We start from the raw sequence: 17,485 nt of genomic DNA on the forward strand, positions 1-17,485 counted from the left end.
TCAGAGTCCTCCCAGTCAGGCCTTCCCCATTTTACTTCTGGTTATTGACTTTGCTGCGCAGTGAACCATTTAATGTCTTTTCCAGCCATGGCTTTGTCCCTCCCACTAACTGACTTTTTCCTGATGGGTCTGGGTCAGAGGAGGAGGGGAAATGCTGACAGGATGATCTGGGTCAACTGTGAGTTGTGACGGTTAAGACCAGGCACTAGGTCAGTTTTGTCCTCTTGCTGGGTGTACCGTGAGCCATCTGGTGAGGTGAGTGGGCGCTGCATCCCTTTGCTGGACTACATGAGCTCGCCTCCGTCTGACCTCTGGTTCTCGAGCCAGTGGCCCGGACCAGATTCCACAGTTTGTGGGTCAACAGCCTGATTTGGCGTGTGTGAGGACAATCTGAACACTGGACTAGGGACTTGCCCCCCACCACTGTGCGAGCCACTTTCTTGAGGGCCGTGAGTTCTGTGTGCTGTTGCAGTTGAACTGTGGAACCCTGGGATGTGGGGGAGAGGACCGAGGGGAGGAGGAGCGGTTGACGTCAGGGATTATGGAGTGGTAAGTCCTGGTGTGGCACTGTAGCATCAGCGCAGGACTGCTAACCACAAGGTTGGCTGTTCAAACTCACCAGCCACTCCTTAGAAACCTCAAGACAGGGTTACTAAGAGTCAGAACCGATTCGACAACACTAAAAATTTTCAACAGAGCACTTTAGGAAAGTTGGACATTTGGGGTGTCTTTAAAGTCCACTTCATACAAACTGACCTCGTGCTGGTCCTTTTAAAAAAAGCTATTGCTGCAGATTTACATGGAGACAGTCACGTGATGTTAAAACTAGGGGCGTGCACCACAACTTTACTGATGTAAGATCTTCTCTCCTTTTGTCACTTTCCTGGCTGAAGAGCCTGACTGTGGCCTTAACGACCAGCTGCCCGGCCATGCCTGTGGTCACTGTCTAAGCACTGCCCACACACTTCCTACGTACAGGTGAGAAACACTGGAAAGGGCTCCCTCAAACACGGATCGCAGCTTTGCTTCGTGGTAGGATCATTACCAAAGCTGATTTTCTTTTTCATACTTTTCCAAATTTTCATCATTAAACATGTTTTAGTATTACTTAAAAAACAAAACAACAAACTGTCTAAGGGGGCTTCAAAAGTTTTCTGGGGGAAACAATGTAATTTCCCCCATGAACTTTTTGAAGCCCCCTCATAACTGCAGACAGAAAAGGAAATGTTCCCAGCGTTATTGGATCCTCACTGCCCTGCCCGCCCATAACACGAATCCTCACTTGGTTCTCTGTAAGGAGGAGATTGTCTTGTAGATACCTGTACGCGTGCTTGGCCCTCAGCAGCTTTAGGTGGCCCTCGTAGGGAAACATGTCTTCATACTCAATAAGAAGGGCGTTTGCACCCAGAGCATGGAACAGAGGAAAAATCTGGGAAGGAACAAAGGAGGGCATAATGAAGCAGGGACCACTGGAAGGCAAACAGCTGCAGACACCAAGTGGAGATGTTCTCTTTAGTGTACAGAGATGCATGGCATTGGAGGAAGAAAAATAAAACAGTGAAGAGACTACGAGAGCCATCGATGATTCCAACATGGCAGTGAACACTTTGGTTTGTCTTTCCCCTGCTTTTCCTATCTATATACTTGTACCTGGGGCAAGAGAGCTTTCTTTCTTTTTTTTTTTTTTTACTATTTTAAACGTTACTCCATCATCTCCTGTCATGGAATGTTGCTTCTTGTACAAATGTCTTTTAGGTCTTTTTCCTGGAGACCCAATATTTTTTCATCTTCTAAGTTTGATATGTTTAGTAGAGGGCGTGATGGTGTATATATTTCTAGTTTCCTAGGTTTGTGGTATGTGCTTTTAAGGTGTATATTCAAGCAATCTTTTATTTTAGAGAAGGCTTTCTGGTTTTTTTTCCAAACCAAAGGTCTCACATATTTATTGTTGTTGTTGTTAAGTGCTGTCAAGTCAGTTCCGATCCATAGTGACCCTGTATAGGGTTTCCGAGGAGCAGCTGGTAAGCTTGTATCGCCGACCTTGCAGTTCAAATGACTTTGCAGTCTAGCGCATTCACCAACAGTGCCATACCAGGATGCCCACATATTTATTAGCCAACCTCTTTAAAAGCAGAAGCATAAAAATAAAGGAAGAAACCAGAAGTTTTGTAAAACATGTTCAGTTGATCAAATCTTGGCAAAATCGAACTTGCTATGGTAGAGTGCTAGGATATCATGTGTTGTGTCATGACGTGTGCGACTCCTTAGAGACCCAGCATGGCTCTTCTCCCCGGTCTTCTCTTGGAGTTGTATTTGATTTTATAACCAGTTTTCATTCACATCCACTGGGGAGTGGGATGATTCTGTTTTTGTTTCTCGGCCAGGAATCTCTGGCTCCTGAAATACTTACGAGAAGACAGTGAAGATGGAACATAGCCGCACTCACACGATGGCGAAGAAAGGAAGAGAACGCGAGAAAGGTCCATTTGAATGGAAGTTTCTAAGCACGTGTTCTGCACCATTGCTTTGGGGGTGGTGTTACCTCACAGTGCTTTGTAAAACTTCTCCCATCAAAGGCTGGAGCTTGGATCTAGGAGTACCTTGTTGTTGAGAGCTCTTGAGTCAGTTAAAACTCACAGCAACCCTGCATTGGGTTTCTAAGGAGCAGCTGGTAGGTTTGAACTGCCGACCCTGTGGTTAGCAGTCCAGGGCTAATCCTACAGCATCACACCAGGGCTGACTTTGGGACTTTCTGTATGACTAGTAAGTGGTGAAGTGACACGTGTGTGTTGAGATGTCCCAATCCTTTGGGCCTGAGACTACCATGCTGAAAGGGTGCTGAACAGCAGGCATTTCTAGCTGGCACACGACTCCGGGCACACGAGGGAGCCCAGGTGGGAGCGGTCACCAAGAGCTGAGGAACTGCAGCTGTCTCAGCGCCTGGAGAGCTCTGTTGTCTAGCAGGACTCTGGTAATGCCTAAGCTTTGTGAAGTGCCGTTGTGTCGTTTCTGACCCATAGCAACCCTGTATAGGGTTTCCAAAGAGTAGCTGGTGAGCTTGAACCACCAACCTTGCAGTTCAAACAACTTTGCAGACTGACACATTAGCGCCACACCAGGTCTCCATGAATAGCTTTAATAGCTGTCAATTTCTCATCTAGTTTTGTTTTGTTTTCAAGCTTGGTGTTTTTTTCTTTTTCTTTTAGTTATTTATTTCACAATACTGTACTTTCCACAGGTTGTATTCACTTTTGTGCTTTTTTTAGTTTAATCTTCATTTCTGAAAAATGTTTCTTTTTATTTATAAATGATTCCTAAATTCCATCAGCAAGTTTTTCACATCCTTCTGCTGTTTAGGGATCCCATTCCTGAGATTTTCTGCTTCCCATTTGTGCTTTTTCACTGCTGTTCTATTGACTTTCCTCAAACCTTTGATCTCATTTTGAAATGCTGTGGGGCTGTTTTAACTGCTCTGTGGTCGCCATTCCTGTTAGTGTTATGCAGAGAATTCTACTTTTTCGAGGTCTTTTAGTTCTTTCATTTTGATGAAACTCTTTGTTGGAGCTTAACTATAATCCTTTATGGTCACTCATTTAAAAATGAAATGCTTCTCTGGTATTTTTAAGAACATGACCTTATATTTGGGAGATGGGCCAGCCCCACAGCGGATTTTTACATTGTTGCAATGCAACATTACAAATAAGCAACTTTTACATTGTTGCCATGCAACATTACAAATAAGCAACTGTGTAGACGCCTTTATAACTGTAACCCTTTATATCTGCTCTCTCTGCCTCCCTTTCCCCAGGATCGGAAATTTCTCTCCCCTTACTGCCCAGTTCCATGTGGATTCTCTTCCCAGTATCTTTTTGTGCTCTCCTTCAATTGAGCCTCTGAAACCTTTCCCCATCTTCTTTCTGAGAGGAAGCCTTTGTTTTCGGGACTATCTTCTTCTGCTGTGATCTTTGCACTGTTGGAATTTCCCTTTCTCTTTTTTCTACTGCCTCTGGAAAAGCTGTGGAAACATGGGTGTTCTACTGCCTGTGGTTTGCCACCGCCCACTTGTATTCATGAGGAATTCATGAACACACTCCAGAACCTAGTCTTGTTGAGGAGGTTGTAGGCTTTTTTTTTTCTTTTCATTTTCATACTCAGGTGGCACTGTTTTACTGAATGAATTTGGGGAAATTAAAATCGTATGCTCCTGCTCCCATCTTTTACCAACTTATAATTCCAAGGCTGCACCCTAAGCATGCATTTCTACAGAATACTGTTCAAAAACTTCAACGCCTGAATCCAAGGCAAGAGATGATTCTCTCGAGGGCCAGGGGACCCTTACCTCCGAGAGGTATGAGACTCTTGGTGGTGCTCCTTTTAGGTCCAGATGAACTACACGCATCTTAAAGGGTGAGGAGCCTGACATTTCAGTGTTGTCTGGGAACTCCTATCCTAGGAACGTCTTGTCTGGGCACTTCCTCCTGGTGGAGAAATTCAGAGTTATTAACAGGGGCAGAAGTTTCTTTCCCCTACCACTTTTTGTTTCAGTTCTGATACTGGCTAGTTTGGTTTCATAAACCAGGAGGAAACTAATTTTACTAAAATGATAATGAATCAGGAAGTCTCTTTGCATGCACAAATATAGGGACCTATGCCGTTTTATTTTGGACATATTGTCAGGAGGGAACAGTCACTGGAGAAGGATGTCATGTTGGGTAAGATGGAGGGTCAGAGAAAAAGAGGAAGACCCCCAATGAGATGGATCAGCCAGGTGACATCATTGATGGCGTCAAGTGTGGCTGCGGTAGTGAGGTTGGCCCAGGATCGGACATTGTTTTGTTCTGCTGTGCATGGGGTTGCTATGAGTCGGTTCTGACTCGACAGCACCTGACAACAACAACATGCCGTTTAATGGAAGCATGGTGGCTCCATACAATAAGCACTGGACTGTGAACCACAGGGTCAAAGGTTCGAGTCTGGAAGCTGCTCCATAGGAGAAAGATGAGACTTTGTGTTCCCGTAAAGATTTACAGCCTCAGAAACCCTATACAGGGTCGCTATGAGTCAGAACCGACTCCATAGCGCTTAACAACATGCCATTTAATGATGAGTTGCCCTTAAAATAGAACAATGATTCTCTTCTGAGAGAGCTATAATGTTTAATAACACAAATGATGGCAAATTAATTTTTGTTTTCAAGATCCACTTAAACTATATAAACTCTGTCAGTGAAAATAGTCACAGTTCCAAGCCCCATGACTTTTTTCTGTAGAAAATTGATTGTTTTTCATTTTGGATAACATTATAATTAACTTGCATTTCTAGTGCTCAGATCAGCTTGTTTATGTGGTGGGTGGAGGAATTGCATGATTTACTTTTAGGTCAGAGAAAAGTATCTAGGATTTCAAATCAGACAACAGTAATTTATAACATGGATGAACCATAAGTAACGTCAGAGTTGACTGATGTTTACATTAAACGGAAGGAAATACCGGGATGATAATACAACAGCTGAGAAACAGGACAATCTTAACCTTTTTCTGTAAAGGAAAAAAAAAAAAATCTCTGTGCATTAGCCATCTTTTCAGTTCAATCATTTAATCTACTCATTCTGTGTATAGGAACTCTGTTAGCAGAGTGGTTACGAGTCAGGCTGCTAATCTCACAGTCAGCAGTTCAAATCTACCAGCCGTTCCCCAGGAGAAAGATGAGGCTTTCTGCTCCCGTAAAGATTTACAGCCTCAGAAACCCTGTAAGAGTCGCTATGAGTCGGAACCGACTCCACGGCACACCACCATCACCACCATTCTGTGTAAGGAAGCTCAGATGACCTTGTTGTTGTTAAGTACTGTGGGCTCGGTTCCGACTCATAGAGACCCTGTATGGGGTTACTGAGGAGCAGCTGGTGGGTTTGAACTGCCAATGTGGCAGTTATTGGTCCAGTGCTGAGCCTGCAGTGCCATACCAGATGACTTTAAGATATCCCTAACACAGGAAACAGAAAAACCCAGGCCCACCGCTGTCAAGTTGGGTCCAACTCAGGGCTCCCCCCCTCCCACATGTTACGTAGTAGAACTGCTCCGCGGGGTTTCCTTGGCTGTAATCTTCATGGAAGTAGATTGTGATGCCACTGGGAAGGCTCAACCTGCCAACTTTCAGGTTGGTATTGAGCACAAGCCCTCTGCACCACTCAGAATCCTATGGAATGGTTGTTGTTGTTGTTATGAGCTGTTGACTCAATGCAGACCATAGTAACCCCACAGAAGACAGGAGACTTGCCCCACAGGGTTTCCCAGGCAGAAATCTTGATGTAAGCAGATCGCTAAGTCTTTTCTCTCAAAGTGCCTGGTGGATTTCGTTCAGCAGCAAAACACTAAACTAGATGCTTCCATTTTAAGTTTTCAAAAGAAATTACATAAAAGGCAATCTCAACTACGCAGTCTCAAGACAATAATCACCTATGTTAACAGTTGAGGGGCGGCTGAATGTTTTGAAAAATTAATTCTGAGAAACGGGTGCTTTTAAAACACCACTGTTTCATAATCTTACAACCTAAAGCTATTTCCCTGGGAATCAATTTTAAAGAAGCAACTCTGAGCTGAGAAATCCACAGTGGTCTGGTGTGCACCTCCCTGGCTCCTCCTCACATTCAGAGAGAAAGCCTTCAATTAATACTGACATAAAAAGAGAATGTCTACATCTTACCTGCAACAGATAACATTCAGAATTCTTACCAACACATGTTCCTGTACATCTGTCTACGGAAAAAGAAAGAGGGAGTCGGTCATCAATTTCCTCATGGATGTGCCAATCCCTTACTTTGATTCCCTCCTGCGTGAGCTAAACAGACGTTAAATTATTTGGAGGATTTGGGTGTACTGTCCCCTTGTTTTCCCAGACTAACTGGCAGTTCTGGAAGTTTGCTTGCCAAGGGGTCTCTGAGGGGTATGTGATTCGGCACTTATTTCTGCAGTTACAGAATTGCTAAGTAGATCTTTATTTCAGTCTATCACTCCTTTACCTGACCAGACTTCATCCGCCAGGATTTGGAACTCCTTCACTAAGAATCTTAAGACTCTGGACCAGGGAAAGGTTCTGGTAGACTGATGGGTCATGCACAGAGCAGCAGGAAGGTCAGCTGGTCAGAGCTCCGAGCACTGAGCTGACCATGGTCAGAGCTGGTGCTCCCACTGTCAGTGGCTGGAGCCTTAAGGCGGCCCAGGGCTGCTGGGAAGAGCCAGGCCAGTGGTGCCCGAGGTCCGCAGCCACCTGCAGGCCTAGAGACCAGCGCAGAGGCCCCGCCCCCGCCCCGCCCTGCCTCTCGGCCGCCGATTGCTCGGGCCTGGCCGCCAGTCCCTGAGCGACAGCCGAGCTTGTCGCTCTCACATCCCCGCACCGCGCCCGCCTTGCGCGCCACCTCTCACGGCGCTCGGTCCCCAAGTCCAACACCTGGCCCGATGGCGCCCCAGCGGAGGGGTGCACCCAAAGTGCCCGAGGGAAGCGGGGCAGCGGAGCGGCGGCGACAGAGCAGGTGGCGGCGAGCACTAGGAAGGCTTGTGCTGCAGTGGTAGAGGGCGGGGCCTGCGTGGGGCGCGGGGGCGGGACTAGCAGAGAGGGGTGTGGTCTTGAGGGGAGGGGCCTGACCTAGAGAGGCGAGGCCATGCAGTGATATGGGCGTGGTCTTGAGGGGACATAGCCTTTCTGGGAGGGACGAAATGGTGCAGCCCTTTGGTAGTGGTCTTGGGTGGGTGTAACCTGAGTGGGAGTGGCAAGGCGGTGCAGCGGTGTAGGTGTGGCAAGGTCCAGAAAGGAGTGGGCGTGGCCTTTAGAGGAGGGGTTGGGCCGAGGCGGGGTCTGGCCGGAAATGACGGGCCAGAGCAGCTATGTGGGCGTGGCCATGACTGGAAGGGCGAGCTTGTTCTGGTAGCATAGAGGTTAAGAGTCGGGCTGATAACCTCAAGGTCAGTAGTTCGAAATTACCAGCCGTTCCGCGGGAGAAAGATGAGGCTTTCTGCCCCTGTAAAGATTTACAGCCTCGGAAACCCTATGCAGGATCGCTTTGAGTGGGAATCACAGTACACACAAGGGGCATGGCTAGGGCGTGTTTGAATAGACAGTGTAGGCTTGCAGTGGGGTGTTTCTGGTGGGCGTGCCCTATTATAGGCTTGGCCTTCGTGAGTCCAACCCAGATGCAGATAGACACACGGAAAGGTAGGGAACTTGACGGACCCTTCCTGGAGGCTCTGAACGATTGGTCTGGACATGGCTTCTTTGGTCTGTTCACATGCTAGCCAATCGTGGGGTCCTCTGTTGTGAAGTGGACTCATCGTTGTTAACAGGTCCGTCCCTTTTGGAGGAATGATTGAGGAGGGCAGTTACGGGTGCCACACCGCAGGCCCCTCATCTTTCCCTCCCCTAGCCAGGCGGAGTCCTCCATTGTCTACTCAGCTCTCCTGCCTACTGGGGTGATGCTTAGCTCCCAGCCAACCTGTTCAGAAACAAGGTCACCCCTGTTGTGAACAGAAGGACTCCAGTTCAGATTTGGTGGCTCTAGGATAAGCGCTGGACTGATAACTGCAAGGTCGGCAGTTCAAACCCACCAGTGGCTCCATAGAAGGGTGAAGCAGTCTGTTCCTGTAAATGTTTAGTCTTGGAAACCCTAGATAGGGTCAGTATGAGTCAGAATCGACTTGGTGGCAGTGGGTTTAGTTTTTGCTTTTGGGAGCATGAAGAGGCTGCTGGAGCAGGCCCTGGGCTGGGCCCCCTCAAGGTCTAGAGGACCAGAGCTGGGGACTGAACTACTCTGAAAATGTATAGAGCATACATTGCTGTAGCCCACCACCCCACAAATCACAGTGCATGGGTACCCTGGAGCCCTGCCCTGGGAACTGGGGGACGGTGAAGAGAAAGACCTGATTTCCTCTCTGGCCCTGGCTCTGTGTGTGTCCTACACATATGGGGCGTATGTGCACACCTGTGCTGGGGGTATGGCCGCGACAAGAGGTCTGGTAAGAGCCCAGCACTAATGAGAATCAGGATGCAGGTCTACCTGGTACCTTGGTGTCGTCAGCACCATAACTCAGGGGTAACGGCTGTGCCCGTGTCGTCCTCAGCACCAAGAAGGACCGGGTCCAGCAGGAGGCCCTGAGGAGGAGGCTGAAGACCGCTGTGCTGGGGGCCTGCGCCGCACTGGGCGTGCTCCTGGTCTGGAGCCATATGGGGGGTGATGACGGCGTCACTGAGGCCCTTGCCCACCGCAGTGAGGTCCTGCTGGGCAGGTTCATTGAGGTGCCCTGCTCTGAGGATTATGACAGCCACCGCAGGTTTGAAGGTATGGTGACAACAGGTCCCTGAGATCCAGAGGGGCAGCACAGGAAGATGGAAGGAGACAGTGGGCTGCAACAGCCTGGGTGTGTGGGGTGTGTGAGCGTGTGCTTCTGTGTGTACCTGTCTACATATCTATGTGCCTGAGTGTCAGTTTATGTCTGTCTGTGTGTCTCAATGTGTGTATCTGTATGTATGTGTGTGTGTGTCGGGGGGAAAGAGGATGGCTTACAGGTGACCTTTCTCCTCTGTGAGGGTGCCTAGTGTACACTACCCAACATAGCCACTAGATGGCGCTGCTGTCCCAGGGAAGCCGAAGCCTTCCCTGTAAGTACACCTTTATAAGGTACAAGGCTGTACACAGCTCAGGCTGACCACCAAAAAGCGCTGACCTAGTGGGAGGTGCAGGTGTTCCTAACCCTATGTGTAGGCCTGTCCATAGGGGCTTCCCCAGGCCTGGGCCTGGTTGCACAGCGGTGCTGCCCCTTTGGATTTCAAGGCCACAGAAGGTGACTGACCACCGCTGGCCGCTCTCCAGGGTGCTGAAGTTTGCTACCCTGTAGAGATCTGCTCTGTCAGAGAAGGGCGTGGCGCTGTCTTCTGTTTCTCGGAACAACCCCACGACCTCAACACCTCTTCACTTTAGAAAACCCTGCCTGACTTTTTAAAAGTCCAGTTGGATTTTGTTTCTTAATTGATGCTTCGGACTTGAACCAAGACCATAATGCCAGACTTTTCCACAGGGGGAGTAGTTGTGATGTACATAGTGTTAGGATTATTCAGTGACCTGGAAGGAGGAGTGTGGGTCACTGCAAGTACAAGAACACAGGATTGGGCCTTAGAGTTTTCCAGCAGTCAGAAGGTGACCCATCTCCACCCTTGTTCAGTGTGGGATAGGCTGTCCCTGTTCCAGGCCGGGGAAGGGCAGTGACTCAGTGATAGTTAAGTTATGGGTGGACCTGTGAGTGACAGACTGCAGTTTGTGATGGTTCAGGAGCATCACTGTCCTTCCATCTCGATGCCACCATGCCATTTGAGGGCTGGGGGTGTGCCAAAGCTTCTAGAACGTCTTCATCTGTATGGTTAAAGGTGTGTGCAAACTATGGCTGCCATTTGTGTGAACTTAGCGTTTGATTAGTGACCTGTGTGTTCAGCTTGTAGTAGCCCTCGTGCCTCAGTCGGATCCTACTGGCTCTCCCTGGTACCACAGGCCCTTGTTCATACCGCAACGGTCCATCACTGGACTCCTTGAGTCCACACAACTCTGCTGCCTTCCTGACGTGGGCTTGTCCCTACCTCCAGCTTTAGGGATCGGTTGGCTCACCTGGCATTGTCTCTCCCCAGGATGCACCCCCAGGAAGTGTGGCCGTGGTGTCTCGGACATGGTCATCACCGGGGAGGAAGCGGCCCGGGTCCGCAGGTAACGGGACTCTGCCTTGGAGAGCCCTGGAAAGAAACAAAGGGCAGGAAAGGGCTAGGGAAACAGAATCACTACCCAGATTATTTTGTCATTTGCTTAAAATGAGACTAGATTTCCTTGTGAGCTTCCAAAGGAAAAGATGAAACTCCCGATTTCCAGGGGGAAGGCTGCTGCCTTGAGTGATGCAGTTGCTGACAGAAACTTCTGGAGGCCTGACCTCTCTCCAGGGGAGAAGTTGAGGACAATAGCATCCTCATTGGCCCTTGGGGCTCAAGCATGTGTCGCCCAAGGGTGCCATGCTCCCTGAACTGGTGGACACTGTTCCACAATTCCATCTCCATAGAAGGCCACCGACCTTTTACTGTCTGGGCCACACTCAGCTGGACAGTTGGGAGAAAGTGCTGGCACCGGTTTAGAGCAGGATCTTATAGGAACTCACATGTGGCTCGAGGCACAGGCTCAGGGCCAACATGTGTCCTCCACCTGGTATTGTGTGGAGACCCATCAGGAAAGTTTCTGTTTCTGTTATGACTGTGCCCATGTAAGTGGGGAATCTGGCCGTCCCCGGGGCACCTTTTTGCTGAGGTGTGGAGGGTCCTGTCATGTCCCAGCGGTCAGCCCCAGGTGTCTTCACCGCACGGGGACCAGGTAGCTGACATGTCCTCCTCAGGCAGCGTGTGAGAGCCAGGAGGCCAGCATCACAGAGCCACCCGAGGGCTCTCTGGGAGACATTGAGGCCCGTTTTCTCTGAACCACAGCACATGTGAATGTTGAGTCCTCTGTTGTGAACATGTGCTCGTGTCATGACCTTAGGCCAGCAGGTACCTACATGTTAACTGTGCTGACTGAGGCTTGCCTCGATGCACCACAAGCGACACCTCCGTTCTGATGTGACCTCTCTCCCTGCAGCATAGCCGAGAAGGGCTTGTCCCTGGGAGGATCCGACGGTGGGGTGAGTGTATCTACTTCCTTCCTTCCTTTTCTCGCTCAGCTCTGCACTCATGTTGAGGGGAGGGACATAGAGGAGCAGGCTCTGCCCCATCATCCCCCACGGCCTTTACCGCAGCACTGACCCCAGTGACTCGGACCCTCAAGGCCTCAGTAGGAAGAAAAGTGTCCTCCTAGGAAGACCCTTAGAAGTGCTAAGCTGCTTCTGGGCCCTTCACAGCCAGCTGGTCCAGGTCCCGTTTGTATTCAGTATGCAGTCCCGGGACAGGGAGAGGTCTGTCTGGTCTGCTTGTCCTGCCTTTGGTCACACACTGCCAATGGAGCTGTGTGGTGAGGTGCTCTCATCCCTCAGGGATTACGTCCAAGTTCTAGCCACCTCATGGATCCAAGCCACCCACACCCTGGAAGCTTCTGAGGAGACTGATTATAAACTTCACTACAAGTTCAGAAAGTATGAAGGGGCTTCACAAACTATGTGGGAAAATTCTATTATCTTTTCATTCCATTTTTTCATGAACTTTTAGAAGTCCCTTGTATTTCTGATTCTCTTCATGACTGCATTTATTCGGAACCTGAACTTCTCTTGAGTTCTGAAAACCCAGCGTCTTTTATTTCAGTTGGGTTCAGTCCAGGGGGATATTTATGTGGTGGTGGTGGTTATGTGCCATGGAGTCCGTTCTGACTCATAGCGACCCTGCTTAGGGCTTCTGAGGCTGGAAATCTTTACAGGAGCAGAAAGCCATATTTTTCTCCCGTGGAATGGCTGGTAGTTTCAAACTGCTGACTGTGAAGTTATCAGTCTGCTACCAGAGCGCCTTAAAACCTCCTAAATGCAGACCTGTCTTCAGCACTTGGCTCAACCTTGTTTCTGGTGTCACCTTGTGCTGAATCGGCCAGCTTAGATGCCCCTGCGTTCACTCACCTTTATGAAACCCAACTTGGGTCCAGACACTCAGCTGCAGAGAATGTGTTGCTGATGCTTCACCCCATCTGGTGGGCATGAGCGCCGGCTACCTTTAGATCTGGTGTGTTTTTCCTGTGTTGCCTTGAGTTGGACCGGCTTCCCCAAGCTTGGTGGCCATCCTGCTTCTGATTTTGGTGAGATATTCTTTGCCTGTTTCTCAGATTGCGGTTTATGTTGCTTTTAAGCAGTTCTTTTAGGTTCTGACCTTTGTTGGTTGTGTGTGTTAAAGCATCTCCTCCCACCCTGGGCCTTGTCTTACTCTTTTGATTGCTCCTGATGATGACCAGAAGCTCCCAACACTTGAGAGACTTTGAGTCTCTGACCTCTCCTCTCCAGTTTGCGCTTTTGGCATCTCAGTGGATACGTCCGCTTTTTGTCAGGTGATTTTTGTATCTAGAATGAGATAGAGTTCCAGTCTCACTTAAACCATCTGTTTTCTCAAAACCATTTAAGGAAGGGTCTGTCCTTTCCATTGTGTGGGCTCTGCTTCTAGGCTCCGTGTTTGTCTCTGGTTCATTTCTCCCTCCTCTCACCTGCCTTACCTGCCATTGCGTTATGATAAGTTCTCATTTTTGCTAGGCCTATCCCCACACATTGTTCATTTTTCCCCAGAATCCTGTGGGCTCTTTTGGCCCTTTGTGTTATCATATAAATGTAGAGTAAGTGTGTGCGTCCCACAGAATGCCCTGTTAGCATTGGAATTGTGCTGTATCTACAGCCAACACAGGGAGAAACCAGACTCTGACAGCCCCGAACGTGTTCTGCATCTTCACTAACCAGAGCCCATTTATTCAGAAAGTTCATGCTTTTCTCTGTAAAGGACGTGAACATTTTTGGTAAGGTGTATTTTGTTTAATTTTTATTTCTGTAGTGGTGATGTGCTGTGAAGTTGGTTCTGACTCATAGTGACCCTGTGTGGGGTTTCCGAGGCTGAAAATCTTTATGGGAGCTGAAAACCTCATCTTATTCTCACAGAGCAGCTGGTGGATTCAAACTGCTGATTTTGCGGCTGGCAGCCCAACGCGTAACCCACTACCTACCAGAGCTCCTTTAATTCCTGTAATAGTGATGTTGTTGTTATGTGCCGTGGAGTCGGTTCCGACCCATAGCGACCCTGTATAGGGTTTCTGAGGCTGTAAATCCTTACGGGAGCAGAAATCCTCATCTTTCTCCCACGGAACAGCTGGTAGTTTCAAACTGCTGACCCTGCAGTGTGCAGCCCGATTCATAACCACTACGCTACCAGAGCTCCTTGTAATAGTGATAGGATTTCTTAAATTATAGTGTTTTTCTTTGTTTTGTTTTTTTATAGGAAATTATCAACACTTGTTTATTCTTGGTATCATGGACATTATCACTTTTTTCAGTACCTCAACTTTTTATTACTATTTGAAACATTTCCCTACTACTCTAACCACCAGGCCAAATCTGGCCAAATTATGGGACTATAGGCACACCGTTCATTTATGTATCGCTACAGCTGCTTTCACCATACAACGGTACAATTTAGTTTTGACAGAGTTCATATAACATATGGTCTTTAAGGCTGAAAATATTTCCTCTCTGACCCTTTACAGAATAAGTATGCCAACCCGTGCCCTATTGTCGTAATATATTATTTATTTGGTAGTGCTTAAAAAAAAAAGTTTTCTTATAAAAGGTTACCAACATCATTGGCATTCCCCAGTAAATTACTGTTTATTGTTGTCACCTGCTAGCTTTACAATTCCAGCAATCCAGAAGACTTTGGTAGGTAAGCTGTAGTCTGTATTAGAAACTGCTACTCTCACATTTTCTGAGCTACCACCCCAGCAGGTTCCCATAGGTGCAGGTTTAAAACAGGTAACCAAAGTGGCTACAAAGCTATTGCTATTGATGTAGTTATCCAGGTGACACCTCCCGTGGACACCGCTGCTTTTGTCTTTGATTTTGCAAGGTAGCTTGACACCGAGCATAGGCTGCTAATTTAGCAACTAAAGGCTGTTTCTGAAGAACGTTAGCTTTCTTTGTTGGAGGCCTACCCGTCACCTGAAGTCTGGCCAAAATGCTTGCCTTCTTGGAGTTTGATGAGTAACTTCTTGAACATGATATGCTGCAGAAACATTTTGTTTTAGAGTAATAGGCATCTCATCTTGCACCCCATCCATCCATCCCACACTCTCGCGGGTAGCCGTACCAGATTTACCGTCTGGGTTGTTGTTGATAATTGGGAGATTAGAAGGCAAAGGAGCAACTTCTTCTTCACTCTCTTCAGAGCTGGAGCTGCTACTTGTATCTTCACTGCAGCTATCCTAACCGTCAAACATCCTGAACGAGTCTTGTCTTTTCAGCAGTCCTAGAGAGGGTTCCTCAGGGTGTCCATGTTCATGGAAGCAGACGGCCTCATCTTTTTCCCACGGAGTGGCTGTGGCCTTGAACTGCTGACCTTGAAACCCAGTAGTACACTCAATAATCTTTACTCCAGCTTTTCTGGTCCCCCTCTTGCTTTGACCATATTTTTTTAGTTGCGTTGTTTCTACTTTTTTTGAACATGTTTGTGTTCTACGTATTTTCCTATTCTTGGTTTGATCTTAGCTACAAACAGAAAACAAATACGGACCGTGCGACATCTGCCAGTCCTTCTGCCGAACCTTTACCAGACGTGGGTTGCAGATGAACTTACTCCTCCTTTAGTAGTTTCCTCAAGAAGGACTTGAGTTCCTGCGGATTCAGAACTGTTCACTTGAAGGACCTTTGGCAGAGAGAAAATTCTGGCTTCTTTGCTTATGTTGCCCCACTATCCTATCTTGTACTTCACATAATGTTGCTAGAGAAACTGGAGACCAGCTGGACTTTGGTGATCTAATCAGTGTCTTCATCTTTTCTCCTCCACATGCTGAGTTTTTCCTACACTTTTAAAGTATAGTTTTACTATGATAAATCCTGGAGATTATCTTTCTGGTAAGAATTTTTAATGTATGGATTCAGGTCACCTTTTTACCTCCATAAAGTTTTTCTCATTATTAAATTATAGTTTTGCCATTTGCTGGTGGTGTATGGGATTCTGACAGCTTTTCAATGTTGATGTTGTCACTGGCCACTTGGCCGAACTCTCCTATTCACCCTAATACTTTATCTGTGGATTCTTCCAGGTTTCCTGTGATCTGTGAATAATGACAATTTTCTTTCTCCTGTCAAATTCTTATACCTCTCTTTGTGGCTCTTGTCCTTACTTCTCTGATGAGGGCTTCTTTGTGATTTTGAATAACCTTGATGACAAACAGCTTGGTGATGAGCAGTCTGCGTTTTCCCTGAATTGTAATGGTTTCACATTCAGTGTGATGCTCACTGCAGACTCTGGTAGAATCAAGACATTCCCTTTGTCTCTTGTTTGCTGTGAGTTTTTATCACGATGCAAATGAGAGGGTTGCTAGGCCACAGGGAAGGACAGAGGCCCATTGGTGGGAAGTGTCGGGGAGGTGGCAGGGACCAGGCTGCTACCGTCTCACTCACGGTGCCCTTCTTCCAGGCGTCCATTCTGGACCTGCACTCGGGGGCCCTCTCCGTGGGAAAGCACTTCGTGAACCTGTACAGGTGAGAGCTGGGGCGGGCTGCTGTCAACACCTGTTGCAGGTAGATTAGGACGTGAGCTTTGCTATAGTAAGAGGGAATGTCGAGTGCTGGGATGTGTCCCCCTGCCCTGGGGACCTTGGTGAAGCCTGCTCACAGACCCTGGGCATCAGGGCAGGAGAATGGGAGCCTGCAGAGGGCGGTCTATGAGTCTCCTCAGGGACTGAGAACACAGCGGGATTGCCCCCTTCCTGGTAAACGGTGCCCTCCGCCTCCTAGGGAAACGATGCTAGTCTCCTTCCCTTCTCTTTTCGTCTAACTTTTTATACATAGGTGTTGTTATAGAAACAGAATAGCTGTCAGATAAAAAGGACAAGCTGATTTTTAGAGACTTTGAGTTCAAGCTCACCAGCTGCTCCTCAGAAACCCTATACAGGGTCACTATGGGTTGGAACCGACTCAGCGGCACTTAACGAGAACCGCCTGTTATCTGAAGGAAAGACTGGATTTAGAGCTAATAAGGAAAAGCTGAATAAAGTATCGTATTTGTTAAGACTTATTTTTCCACAGGTACTTTGGTGATAAAATACAAACTGTCTTCTCGGAAGAGGACTTCCAGCTGTACCGGTGAGAAGGCGGCGTGGGTTGCAGGTTGCAGGTTGTGGGTGGAGGGAGGTCCCTGTGGGCTCGCAGTAGTCAGCCCCCTAGACAGCATATGAACCTGAGGTGATGAGGGCGTGCCTCTAGCCAGCCAGCTCTCTGAAGATGCCTGTGGAGTCTGGGACTTGGATCTGTGGGCACCTGGGTGCGTATCCAGCTTGGAGGGGAACACAACGGCTCTTCTGCCCTGGCTTATGGGGTGACATACATTGGCCGTGGCAATTATCTTCTTTAAAAAACAACCATTTAGAAAGACCTGGCTGGAGGAGAAGTGGGTGATGGGGCCCCAGCCATGGGTCCTTGTACGCTGTTGTGGAGCCGTGGATTCAGGTGGTTGTGAGGAGTACTACAGAGTGGGCTCACCGGGCACCCCGACCCAGCTTCCCCTGTGTGAACAGCTCACAAGTCCGGCTCACCCATCTCATCCCGGTCTGGTCAGCTTCACTGCTTGTGTGTGCGAGAGCATGTGCGTGTGTGTGCATGTGTGTATGTGTGCCTGCTGACGTGTGAGTGCGTACAGGTGTGCGAGTGCACATGTGTGTACATGTGTGTATGTGTACCTGTGGACATGCGTGAGTGTGTACATGCATGCCTGCTGGTGTGGTGTGTGTATGCACATGTGT

The 17,485-nt window shown here is 48.2% G+C and overlaps 2 protein-coding genes across 2 annotated transcripts in view; one reads left to right on the plus strand and one right to left on the minus strand.

The window, feature by feature from the left end:
• HEXDC (hexosaminidase (glycosyl hydrolase family 20, catalytic domain) containing) overlaps positions 1-4,423 on the minus strand; it is a 12,792-nt gene extending 8,369 nt beyond the window's left edge. Inside the window, exons 1-2 of the mRNA XM_006869617.1 lie at positions 4,340-4,423; positions 1,320-1,429 (exon numbers count right to left, since the gene is read on the minus strand). Of these exons, the coding sequence (XP_006869679.1) occupies positions 1,320-1,429; positions 4,340-4,423 (194 nt within the window). The remainder of the gene's footprint in view (positions 1-1,319; positions 1,430-4,339) is intronic.
• A 3,031-nt stretch (positions 4,424-7,454) lies between these two features.
• The window catches only part of OGFOD3 (2-oxoglutarate and iron-dependent oxygenase domain containing 3), a 32,881-nt gene continuing 22,850 nt past the window's right edge, over positions 7,455-17,485 (plus strand). Inside the window, exons 1-6 of the mRNA XM_006869618.1 lie at positions 7,455-7,528; positions 9,111-9,328; positions 10,666-10,741; positions 11,651-11,693; positions 16,162-16,226; positions 16,773-16,829. Of these exons, the coding sequence (XP_006869680.1) occupies positions 7,455-7,528; positions 9,111-9,328; positions 10,666-10,741; positions 11,651-11,693; positions 16,162-16,226; positions 16,773-16,829 (533 nt within the window). The remainder of the gene's footprint in view (positions 7,529-9,110; positions 9,329-10,665; positions 10,742-11,650; positions 11,694-16,161; positions 16,227-16,772; positions 16,830-17,485) is intronic.

Source organism: Chrysochloris asiatica, unplaced genomic scaffold, assembly GCF_000296735.1.
Source record: "Chrysochloris asiatica unplaced genomic scaffold, ChrAsi1.0 scaffold00132, whole genome shotgun sequence".
Taxonomy (NCBI): Eukaryota; Metazoa; Chordata; class Mammalia; order Afrosoricida; family Chrysochloridae; genus Chrysochloris; species Chrysochloris asiatica.